Source organism: Pelophylax lessonae, assembly GCF_965119305.1.
Source record: "Pelophylax lessonae genome assembly, chromosome: 2".
NCBI lineage: Eukaryota > Metazoa > Chordata > Amphibia > Anura > Ranidae > Pelophylax > Pelophylax lessonae.
Genome location: NC_138769.1, coordinates 40,862,138 through 40,875,043, shown reverse-complemented (window position 1 = coordinate 40,875,043; position 12,906 = coordinate 40,862,138). Strand labels below are relative to the sequence as shown.

Below are 12,906 nucleotides of genomic sequence, written 5' to 3'. Positions count from 1 at the left end.
GTTTTTACTCAATGCTGAGGACTTCTATCTGAGGATGCGACTAGGCCACAGTTTCGCTTTGCCACTAGATGAATCTGAGGTAAAGTTCCTGAATAGACACTTGCTTAGCACTTATCTTCAGGGTACTCGCCTAGCACCCCCTTTCACTCCACCAGCTGACACCCGTCCTCTGACTACTCTACTTTGGGGTGACCCCCTGGTCAGGCCCTTAGACATGATCCCCTGTACTCACGATACTGTTTTTTCCAGTTTTTCCAGTGTCTCAACCCATCTAGTCAGCTTTTCTGGACCTCTGAGGTTCCTTCCTTCTGGCTCACCAGGCTGACTGCCTGTGACCATACACCAACTGCTGCAGAAGAGGAGGCAGCCACCACCCTCCTTCTAGGACTCTGCTCACCAGCCAAAGACCCAGAGCACATGTGCTTCTGGCTTTTATACCCCACCCCACAAAGCACCGAGACAGCATTTTGTGCCAATCACTGGGGCTGTATCAAAGCCTGTGTACCCATTGGTCAGGTTTTCTCCACTGTCCAATATGCCTCCCTATTTGACCAGTGTGAAACACTTCCCTAGACCAGATGAATTACACACTGATCACATTGAGCAGACCTAACTCAAAGATCCTGCTCTCTGTTAAGCAGAAAGCAATATAGAATTTGTCTGCTGCTCCTCTGATAGGCAGACAGAGCCAAAACTATACTCACTCTCTAGCACCTACCTAGGAGGGTGCTAAAATTGGTATAGGGGTGTTTTGGGGCTAGTTTTCAGTGCCATTTGTACCTCCAAACATGGGGTGTATTTTGGCATTCAAACAGTTCAATTTTCGTCTCATCTGACCAGACTATATTCTCCCAGTATTTCACAGTCTAAATGTTGTGCAGCAAACTTTAAACATGCTTCAACATGCTTTTTTTACAGCAATGGAGTCTTGCGTGGTGAGCGTGCATACAGGCCATGGAGGTTGAGTGCATTACTGTTGTTTTCTTTGAAACAATTGTACCTGCTAATTCCAGGTCTTTCTGAAACTCACCACAAGTGGTCCTTGGCTTTTGGACAACTCTTCTGATAATTCGTTTCACTCCTCTGTGCTAGGAGCACTCGGTAGTGGCCGGTTTATAATGAAATGACGTTATTTCCACTTTCGGATTATGGCCCCCAACATTGCTCACTGGAACATTCGAAGTTTAGAAATCCTTCTGTAACCAATGCCATCAGTATGTTTCGCAACAATAAGGTTGCAAAGGTCTTGAGAGAGCTCTATGCTTTTATCCATCATGGGATGTTTCTTGTGTGACACCCTGGTAAATGAGACACCTTTTTATAGGCAATCAGTTGAGACTGAACCAGCTGATATTAATTTGTACTGACAAGGGACAGTGTTGCTTTTAATTACTGATAGATTTCAGCTGGTGTATTGGCTTTCCTTGCCTTTTTGCGCCTCCCTTTCTTCATGTGTTCAATGCTTTTTCAAGGTTTCCAGGAAGGAAGGCGTGTCCCTATCCTTACCTTAATTGTCTGGAACCTCTTCCTGTCTCTAATCACTGTCCCTGCCATACCAGTAACATGTGCCTAAACTACCCACATGTGAAAATGCGTGCTAAGCTTAGAAGCCAGGGCCTTAAATAGGATCTGAATGAACCAATATGGCTGCTTAAGTCACATGGGGCGGCTACATCCAACCAGATCGCTTCCCCAGTGACCCAGGAAATCAAAGAGAAACCATGTTCCTCTTGGCTTCCTCTCCAACTGCAATGCTGCTGTGGTCGAGCGCCACCTACAGTGTAAAAAAACAGACTCCATCTGCCTACATCTGTGAGAACTGATTGGTAACAATAAGGAAGATGGATGAATGGGATAATACTGTGAACTTGCACGAAGTGTTCTGCACAGAGACTACGTACTAAGAAGATGCATTGCTGTGAGTGCTTAAGGTGATGCAATAAATAGTTTAAAAGAATCTGAACTGGACATATTTTAAGCCAGAAAACAGGCCTCAGGTTGGGAATATTTGGGAAGGTGGGTCTTAGGCTAGGAGAGTGAGAGATACAAGATGGCGGAGTATCTCCAAAATACAGATATGTGACTATCCTATCTGGGGAAGAAGCAGGGCAGGACCTGGAACAGCTTGGAGAAACCACTGTCCATTTGAGGGCCCTTACAGGTGGGGCTGTCAGGTAGGCTGTATGGGGCCCCATGATTTTTGATGGCGGTCCTAAGAGGGAGGTTGTTTTCAGGCCTGCAGAAGACAGGAACCCAAACTTGAGGAACATTTGAAAGAAAGTGAGTCTGTACCAATACTTGTAGTTGACTAGACCAGGAAGTGAGATAAGGTAGCCCAGAGACTGGAAAGCTTGTATTGATTTACCTCTTTGGGCCAAACGCACGTAAATATGTGGCCTCTCAACAGCCGTGCCTTGGCGCCAAACAGCTGTAAATTTGCGTGCAATAGTGCCAATAGAGCTGTGCTGAGTGTGTGTGCCCTGCGTGCTCCTGACACCGTTACTAGCGGCTAACTGAAAGCTCCCGTTCGCTGCATGTAATAGGGAGCTTTCTGATCATGTGACCGCTGTGAAAGCCAATCATGGCGGTCACGTGACCATACGCCCCGTTTCCCAGCATTATAAAACCCATAAAGGGCCGGCTGTGCTTTTAAGTTTGTTCCGTTCTATGAATAAAGGAAAGTAGGCAGGAAGCCCTAAACCAGAGATGTCGAACCTATGGCACGCGTGCCACAGCTGGCATGCAGAGCCCTCTCTGTGGGCACAGGAGCAGTCTGGTAAACACAGGTAGTGGGAGATCCATGGAGAGTCCAGGTTCGTGGCGGTGGAAGAGTGACAGCAAACAGCGGTGAGGGCGAGGTGTGGGAATCTATCTGCCCAAGGCGGGTGAGTGAGCGGTCCCGCAGCCTCCACGGGGTAGATGAAGAGCTAGGCTGGAGAGCCCGTGAGGGAGAAAAAAAGCTTCACTACCTCCTTGACAACCATAGAGGCGAGCAGCGGGGTTCAGCATCCCCTGTGCTCTCCAGAGCTTGAACTCCTCAAACCTCCCTTCTGCTAAAACACCAACAGTGAGGCCAGGAGAACAGGCTGACTTGGGGCCTGGAAGACGAGGAAGGGCACGAGGCACAGGCTACAAGGGAGCAGTCAGAAGGAACAGGGCAGAGAGCACATGGAGACTGGCATGGAAGGTACCAGACATGATCATACACAGACCTACTTGCAGACAGAGACTGGGGGGGGAGGGGGGGGGGCAGAGCAGCTACTGCAAATAGGGACAGATCTAAGGGTCTTTCTCTCTCATGTCCCTTCTCACTCTCCTCTCTCTCTCAGCCCCTCCATCTCTCTCAGCCCCCTTCTCTCTCTCAACCCCCCCATCTCTCAGTCCCCTTCTCTCTCTTACACCCCTCTCTCTTACACCCCTCTCTCTCTCAGTCCCCCCTCTCTCTCTTACACCCCTCTCTCTCTGATTCCCCCCTCTCTCTTACACCCCTCTCTCTCTCAGTCCCCCCTCTCTCTCTTACACCCCTCTCTCTCTGATCCCCCCCCTCTCTCTTACACCCCTCTCTCTCTGATCCCCCCCTCTCTCTTACACCCCTCTCTCTCTGATTCCCCCGCTCTCTCTTACACCCCTCTTTCTCTCAGTCCCCCTTCTCTCTCACAACCCCTGAGCAGTCTGAGCAGTGCTGGATGTCACTCCTGCCCCTGGAGGATGGGGATTGTGAAGTGCACAGGTGAGAGGGGAGCAGGTGCTGCACCTGCCAGGGAAGGTGGGGACTCCTAAAGGGGCCATTATTGTAGCAAGCCATATGTGATCTCCTCCCAAAGATCAGATATATGGTGGGGTGAGTGGAGTTCTGTCCTCCCCCTCCTCTTGTACCTGTTGCAGTTTGGGCACTCGGGCTCAAAAAGGTTCGCCATCACTGCCCTAAACAATACTTTAACAAGTTGACTGATTTCTTTGAGAGCTCTCGAAAGCTGATCCTTACATGTTGTATTATTTTGCAGCAAATCACACACTATGCAAGAGGACATTAGGCAAGGTAAGTGGTAATTACTTTGCACTTATTAGTTAAATCAAGAGATTAAAAATGTAAGATATGAGAATTGAATTAGGCCAATTCAATTCTCAATCAATTAAAAATAAAATCTATATATATATATATATATATATATATATATATATATATATATATATATATATATATATATATATACAATATATATATATATTATAACAGATAATTTCCCCACTCAAATGATTCATTCTGCAACCATTCATTCATAAGTCCTTCAGTTTAAAGTCCATATAAAAAGATTATAGCAATGTGATAGGTTGTGTTACCATAAAATTTCCATCCACAAATGGTGCCTCCACAAGGGGATTAGAAGCAAAATCCAGCAGGAGTTACAGTGTATAGAAGAGAAGAGAGGCGCCTCTAAGTGTAGCAATATTGTTACATTTAATGAAGGTTCAACATTTAGCAACTTACATGATTGATGATTGAAAGAGCCACATCTAAGGATGCAGGCATTGGGGGAAGAGCTGCCAGTGTTGCCAACCCCCCGGAGTGAAATTTACTGGCAGAACGCCAAATTTTTACGGACGGCACCAATTTTTTACTGGCACTGCAAAAATGTACATAAAATAGCCATTTTCAGTGCTAAACCGTGCAAATATGAATAATTAAACTATAAACATGTAGATAGTGCTATTAGCACTGTGTTTAAGTTAAGTTGATTTAAGGGGGGAACTCTGATGTAAGCGGGTGCACCATTTAGGAGATATTTACAGTGCAAACTGCCGATGACATCATCGGCGCAGGCGCTCTCAAGGAATGGCCACCCATGCCGTTCCTTCAGAGCTCAGTGCCGTGAATGGCGGCTCCCGCGCGCAGGCGCGGGAGTGATGTAATCGCACCTCCGGCCAATCAGATGGCCAGAGGACGCTAACCCGGAAGCAGGATGGCCGGACATGTTGCCGTCCTGTTGCTGAGGTGGCGGCACGGTGGGGGCTTCGTTTTAAGGTAAGTACTTCATAATGAGCTAGTATGCGATGCATAATAGCTCATTATGCCTTTCTCTTTACAGGGCTTTTTTTTTCCTCGTTTTTTTGGGGGACTTTACTTCCTCTTTAAGCTACAATGTAAAATAATTTTTCAGCAAGCATTAGGCTTTTAAATTAAAGTTATTCTCTGGGCATTGTTAAACCACTTTCCCAATTTAAAAGCCTAATGATTGCTGGAAAATGGTTTTACATTGTAGCTTAAAAGCTCCTTTCTAATACAATACATTGTCTTCAGCTCTGACATTGCCAGAGGCAGAGCAAACATTCTTTTTAGTAAAATAAATGACTGAAATATACATTAACCCAGGTCCATCCCATCTACACAAACTAAATCTATCTGCTGCATTATGTGTTAACACAGGCAGTTGAAGTTCAGCTGCCTGTGTTAACACATAATGCAGCAGATAGATTTAGTTTGTGTAGATGGGATGGACCTGGCTGAACAGCGAAGACTTTATCTGACCGACCTGTGCCTGCCTGAGCTGGTGTCCATGATGACTCCCTCTGTGACTGTGGATGGATGTGATGCTGTCCGTCGACTCCGTCCTGCAGCACAGTCAACACTCCGGCACCACGACACAAGGCTCCATATTCTGCTTTCTGCTCAACTCTGCAACTTGGGGCTCCTGCTTTTTTAAATTCTGGCGCCTGGCGGTGGTGTGGCGGGCGGGAAATGCGCCATGACATCATCAGTAATCCGCAGTCAACTCGAGCCGTGGCGGCGGTGCGCCTTATCACAAGTAGGCGTGCACAGGAGCTTCTGACAGGAGCCAGACCCACCCCCCTGGCCAGGGTACCGCCCGCTCGCTCGCTTGCTCGGCTGAATCCGGCGCGCCTTATCACGAGTAGGCGTGCCGCAGAGCTTCTCACAGCAGCCAGACCCACCCCCCTGGCCAGGGTACCGCCCGCCCGCCCGCTCGCTCGGCTGAATCCAGATTCCAGGAAATGTCAGATCGGATCATCTCGGGCATTTCCGGAACTGCACATGCGCAGTTCCGAACCCAGCCGATCGCAGCCATTTGTCACGGGCACTTTTCTCCTGCTACGGGCATTTACGGGCAGGAGAAAAGTGCCCTGATTTTACGGGCTGTCCGTAAATATACGGACGGTTGGCAACACTGAGAGCTGCCCACATAGACTGTCCTCCGCACCGCCATCAGCCTGCACTCATTACCAGGAAGACTACTCTGCAGTAGAGTGAACTGAAAGCGAGGCTTGAAGCGCTCGTGGAGCACAGTGTGGAAGGGATGACATTGATGGCTGTGCAGAGGATGGTCTATGTGGACATCTTTACCCCCTATGCCTACATACTGTACTTAGATGTGCCTGTTTTATTCATCAACCATATGAGTTACTAAATATCGTACCTTCATTAAATATAACCATATTGCTACACTTAGAGTCACCTCTCTCTTATTTATCAAGTCAAAATTTATAACAAAAATGTTGCTTGTCCTGCAAAACGCTCTCAAACCAAGTTACTCTAAATCCCAGGTTTTACTGTGTATATATATATATATATATATATATATATATACTGTATCTCACAAATGTGAGTACAGCCCTTACATTTTTGTAAATATTTTATTATAACTGAACAACACTGAAGAAATGACACCTTGTTACAATGTAAAGTAGTGAGTGTACAGCTTGTATAACAGTGTAAATTTGCTGTCCCCTTAAAATAACTCGACACACAGCCATTCATATCTTAACCGCTGGCAACAAAAATGAGTACACCCTTAACCGAAAATGTCCAAATTGGGCCCAATTAGCCATTTTCTCTCCCCGGTGTCATGTGACTAGTTAGTGTTACAAGGTCTCAGGTGTGAATGGGGATCAGGTGTTAAATTTGGTGTTATCACTCTCACTCTCTCATACTGATCACTGGAAGTTCAACATGGCACCTCATGGCAAAGAACTCTCTGAGGATCTGAAAAAAAGAATTGTTGCTCTACATAAATTTGGCCTAGGCTATAAGAAGATTGCCAAGACCCTGAAACTGAGCTGCAGCACAGTGGCGAAGACCATGCAGCGGTTTAACAGGACAGGTTCCACTCAGAACAGGCCTCACCGTGGTCGACCAAATAAGGTGAGTGCACGTGCTCAGTATTATATCCATAGGTTGTCTTTGGGAAATAGACGTATGAGCACTGCCAATATTGCTGCAGACGATGAAGGGGTGGGGGGTTCAGCATGTCAGTGCTCAGACCATACGCTGCACACTACATCAAAATTTGGTCTGCATGGTTGTCGTCCCAGAAGGAAGCCTCTTCTAAAGATGATGCACAAGAAAGCCCGCAAACAGTTTGCCGAAGACAAACAGACTAAGGACATGGATTACTGGAACCATGTCCTGTGGTCTGATGAGACCAGGATAGACTTATTTGGTTCAGATGGTGTCAAGCGTGTGTAGCGGCAACCAGGTGAGGAGTACAAAGACAAGTGTGCCTTGTCTACAGTCAAGCATGGTGGCGGGAGTGTCATGGTCTGGGGCTGCATGAGTGCTGCTGGAACTGGGGAGCTACAGTTCATTGAGGGAACATTGAAGTCCAACATGTACTGTGACATATTGAAGCAGAGAATGATCCCCTCCCTTCGGAGACTGGGCTGCAGGACAGTATTCCAACATGGTAATGACCCCAAACACACCTCCAAGACGACCACTGCCTTGCTAAAGACTGGCCAAGCATGTCTCCAGACCTAAATCCTAGCAACCCTAGCCGAGCATCTGTCGGGCATCCTCAAACGGAAGTTGAAGAAGTGCAAGGTCTTTAACATCCACCAGCTCTGTGGTTGTCATCATGGAGGAGTGGAAGAGCACTGCAGTGGCAACCTGTGAAGCTCTGGTGAACTCCATGCCCAAGAGGGTTAAAGCAGTGCTGGAAAATAATGGTGGCCACACAAAATATTGACACTTTGGGCCTAATTTGGACATTTTCACTTATGGGTGTACTCTCTTTTGTTGCCTGCAGTTTAGACATTAATGGCTATGTGTTGAGTTATTTTGAGGAGACAGCAAATTTACACTGTTATACAAGCTGTACACTCACTACTTTACATTGTAGCAAAGTGTCATTTCTTCAGTGTTGTCTAATGAAAAGACATAAGAAAAAATTTACAAAAAATGTGAGGGGTGTACTCACTTTTGTGAGATACTGTATATATACAGTGTATATATATATATATATATATATATATATATATATATATATATATATATATAGCGGGTAAAAAAAGTATTCAGCACATCACCATTTTTCTGGGTAAATATATTTCCAAAGGTGCTTTTGAAATTATATATTTTTAACCACATGTCGGTTACAACCCTACAACTTATACATACAAAGAATCCAAAACAAATAAGTTCAGTAATGAAGTTATGTGTAAAGAATGGAATGACCCAGGGAAAAAGTATTGAACACTCTAACTGAAATGTATTTAATTCTTCTTAGAAATTTGGCCCATTCTTACACACAAACAGTCTTCAATTCTTGAAGGTTCGTGGGCCTCTTCTATGAACTTTAGTTCTTTCCATAGATTTTCTATCAGATTAAAGTCAGGTGATTGGCTGGGACATTCTAGCAGCTTTATTTTCTTTCTTGGAAACCATTTGAAAGTTCCCTTAATCTTTGTGTTTGGGATCTTTGAGATGCCTTGTTGAAATATCCACCCTCGTTTCATCTCCATCATTCTCGAAGATGGCAGCAGATTTTGATCACGAATGTCTTGGTACATTTTTCCATTCATTCATCCTCCCTTCAGTGATATGAAGTTTGCCAGTATCGTGTGCTGAAAAACAGCCCCACACCATGATGTTCTCACCACCAAACTTCACTGTTGGTATGGGGGTGTTTTTGGGGTGATGTGCCGTGCCATTTGACCTCCAAACATGGTGTGTATTATGGCATCAAAAGAGTTAAATTTTGGTCTCATCTGACCAGACTATATTCTCCCAGTATTTCACAGGCTTATCCAATTGCTGTGCAGCAAACTTTAAATGAGCTTCAACGTGCTTTTCTTCAGCAATAGAGTCTTGCATGGTGAGCGTGTATTCAGGTCAGGGCGGTTGAGTGAGTTACTTTTGTTTTCTTTGAAACAATTGTACTTGCTATTTCCAGGTCTTTCGGAAACTTGCCACAAGTGGTCCTTGGCTCTTGGACAACTCTTCTGATAATTCTTTTCACTCCTCTGTCAGAAATCTTCTGAGGAGCACCTGGTCGTGGTCAGGTGTATAATAAAATGATGATTTCACTTCCAGATTATGGCCCCGACAGAGCTCACTTGAGCATTTAGAAGTTTAGAAATCTTTCTGTAACCAATGCCATCAGTATGTTTTGCAACAATAAGGTTACGAAAGTCTTGAGAGAGCTCTTTGCTTTCACCATTATAAGATGTTTCTTGTGTGACACCTTGGTAATGAGACACCTTTTTATAGGCAATCAGTTGAGTAAGAGGGGGGCAATACCCAAGACCAACCTCCCAGTATGGTCTCCCCCCTTGTTCCCCACTCTCATCCCATCCCTGTTTCCCACCCTCACTCACCCTCACTCCATCCCTTTTCATCCCTCCCAGCCCTTCATGTCATTCACCTTTTCACCATCCTGTTTCCATCTCCAGCCAGCCTTTTTGGAAGCGGCTGTTTACTATACTTTTTTCCTACTGATTTGATAGCACTCTTATTGAATTGAACTTACCAACACTAACCAAACTCTGATATAATAATAACAAGAATATATATTCAACCGGTTTAAATTTAGTGTCTCCCTTGTCCGCCGGTGAGAGGATTTAGTGGTTGTGCATGCAGGTCTGTGATCCATTCGAGCCTTGAACTTTAGGTAAGATAGCCCTCCCATATCTTTGCATTTATTATGTTCATATACTTTACCATCCTGTATATTGTACTATATATACTTGTATTCATTGATTGTTTATCATTGCCAGAAAGAGCATAGTGTGTAAAAATACTCCTGAAGAAGTGGTTCACCACGAAACATGTCGAAGTACACACATCTGGAAGTTTGAAAATCCACTTTTCGATTAACAAAACCGCATTCGTGCTCATATGATCGTTCAATAAGCTCTGATACAGTACCTTTATGTATTATATGTTTTTTCATTGTTTTTAAATCTTATATTTAAATAAAAACTTGTATTTTACTCTTTGACTACTTGATCAATACAGTACCGAGAAAGTCCCCACTTTAGTCCATTCCCTTCCCCCATCCCCATTGACCATACTGGGAGGTTGGTCTTGGGTATTGTCCCCCTCTTACTCTTTGATCTCAAAGGGATGCTGGTACAAAAAAAATGTTTTTTTTGATTTCACCACAGGCTTCTCATACAGGCAATCAGTTGAGACTGAACCAGCTGATATTAGTATGCACTGACAAGGGACAGGGTTGCTTTCTGATTACTGATAGATTTCAACTGGTGTCTTGGCTTTCCTTGCCTTTTTGTGCCTCCCTTTCTTCATGTGTTTAATACTTTTTCCCTGTGTCATTCCATTTTATTACACATAAATTAATTTCTGAATGTATTTGTTTCAGTCTCTTTGTATGTATGGATTGCATGGGTTGTTACTGACATGTGGGGAAAATTTCATATCAATAGAATAGAATAGATTATAACATCCAGCATAAGAAGATCGAGGGAATCATTTCAAAATACTGGAGAATTCTGCTGAGGAATGGGGTTTTGGGCTCTGTTCTACCTGCCCATCCTCAGTGTATATATAGAAAGGCCCCTACTTTAAGAGAAAGGATTGCCCCAGGTGTCGTAGATCCCCCTGTGCAGAGGGAAAACAGGCTGTTTTCCTTTCTATCAGGATTCTACGCATGTGGACATTGCGCAGCCTGTAAACATTCTAAATGCGAACTTAAAAAACATAAAGAATTTTCTGCTTCTGTAACTAATAAAAATGATCAGATTAAAGATCTCATTACTTGTAGCACCCAGGGAGTGGGCTACATGTTGGAGTGTGACTGTGGCCTCCAATATGTGGGCAGGACCTCCAGGGCACTTCATATACGTATAGGGGAACATGTTCATAACATCAAAAAAGATCTCAAAACTCATAGTGCTTCGAAACACTTTAGGTATCATCACAACAGGGACCCCAGAGGTCTAAGATTCTGGGAGATTGAGAGAGTTAATAGACACTGGAGAAGGGGCAATTTCATGAGACAGCTCAGTCAAAGAGAGTCCTTTTGGGTCTATGAGACTGGGGTGCTTGCACCCTCGGGATTAAATGTTGAATTTGATCTTATTTGTTTCATATCTGATAGATGATTGTGCATATGATTTGTCTCTTAATTCTTTATTCAGAATTTTTTTTTAGAAATTTCTTTAAGAATTCTGCAATAGGGATTATATATTTTGCTGGGAGACTGAGCCCTATAAAGATGTTTTCTAGATATGAAATGAACAATGTATTATGTAAGGGATAGCCGTGGGTGTACATACTTATGGATTACATGTATATATTTTATATATCTTAATGATATGTTTGCCCTTTGAGCAAGTTCTCAGGAGTGTTTTTTTTTTTATTACAATAAAGATTTGTATAGTGGGTATATACGCTGGTAGTACTGGTATAAGGCATTGTTGCTAGAGATGTTCGCGAACGGCGAACTTCCGCAAATGTTCGCGAACGGGCGAACCGCCATAGATTTCAATAGGCAGGCAAATTTTAAAACCCACAGCGATTCTTTCTGGCCACAATAGTGATGGAAAAGTTGTTTCAAGGGGACTAACACCTGGACTGTGGCATGCCAGGGGGGGAACCATGGCAAAACTCCCATGGAAAATGACGTAGATGACGCAGAGTCGGGTTTTAATCCATAAAGGGCATAAATCACCTAACATTCCTAAATTGTTTGGAATAACGTGCTTTAAAACATCCAGTGTGTGAATACGATCAGGTATGATGTTGTATCGATCAGGTAGTGTAAGGGTTACGCCCGCTTCACAGTGACAGACCAAACTCTGACAGACCAAACTCCCCGTTTAACGCACCGCAAACAACCGCAAACAGTCCATTTGCTGTGGGCACAGTACAGTCTGTGGGCCTGACACTCACTGGCAGGCAACTGCAATTATATTACAGAGAAAAAATGAAATGACTTTTTTTATCTGCAAGGTGCTGTGCCATCCTATATGAGTGGTGGGCAGTGGGCACAGTACAGTCTGTGGACCTGACACTCACTGGCAGGCAACTGCAATTATATTACAGAGGAAAAATTAAATATATAAATATCACTACTTGTACTAAATTAATAGACGATGTTGTAATCCACTGCGCTTTAGGAAATACAGGTAACACAAACCTGACAGAATAACACAAATAACACAAATTGCTGCTACTTAAATGAGTAAATATAATAAAAAATAAAATTCATCCAGAAAAAACAGGAACTGGCTTTTTCATTTGAATTTCAGTAGCGCAAGGATGGTGATAACCTCTTACCAAATAAATAGGATGATAACATATACCAAAATATATGAATCAGATGTGATAAATATTAGCATAAAATCATAAATACATAAAAGCATGAAATCACATCAATAGGAGTCCATAAGGTCCATAGGTATAAAGTGCATAGAGCAATGAAAGTGCAAACATGAAGGAGCACAGGTGCGACTTATGGGGACCACCCTTGCTTGCCACCACCACACAGTGCCGGGAGAAGTATCTGAAATTCAGACTCACCAGACGCCTATGCCTAACCACTTTCATGGACTGGGCAACAACAGCATATAGTGTAATCAGGTTTCCTCCAGATCTCTGATTTGTGCTGCAAAGACTCCTCTGGAAGATTTCCTGGTAAATTTATAGTGCAC

The 12,906-nt window shown here is 43.9% G+C and overlaps 1 protein-coding gene across 1 annotated transcript in view; it reads left to right on the top strand.

Annotated features, from left to right (window-relative positions):
- LOC309547940 (uncharacterized protein) overlaps positions 1–12,906 on the top strand; it is a gene marked incomplete at both ends in the record, with an annotated part of 47,569 nt that overhangs the window by 25,943 nt on the left and 8,720 nt on the right. The window contains one exon of the mRNA XM_082247938.1: positions 4,005–4,039. Within this exon, the coding sequence (XP_082104064.1) occupies positions 4,005–4,039 (35 nt within the window). The remainder of the gene's footprint in view (positions 1–4,004; positions 4,040–12,906) is intronic.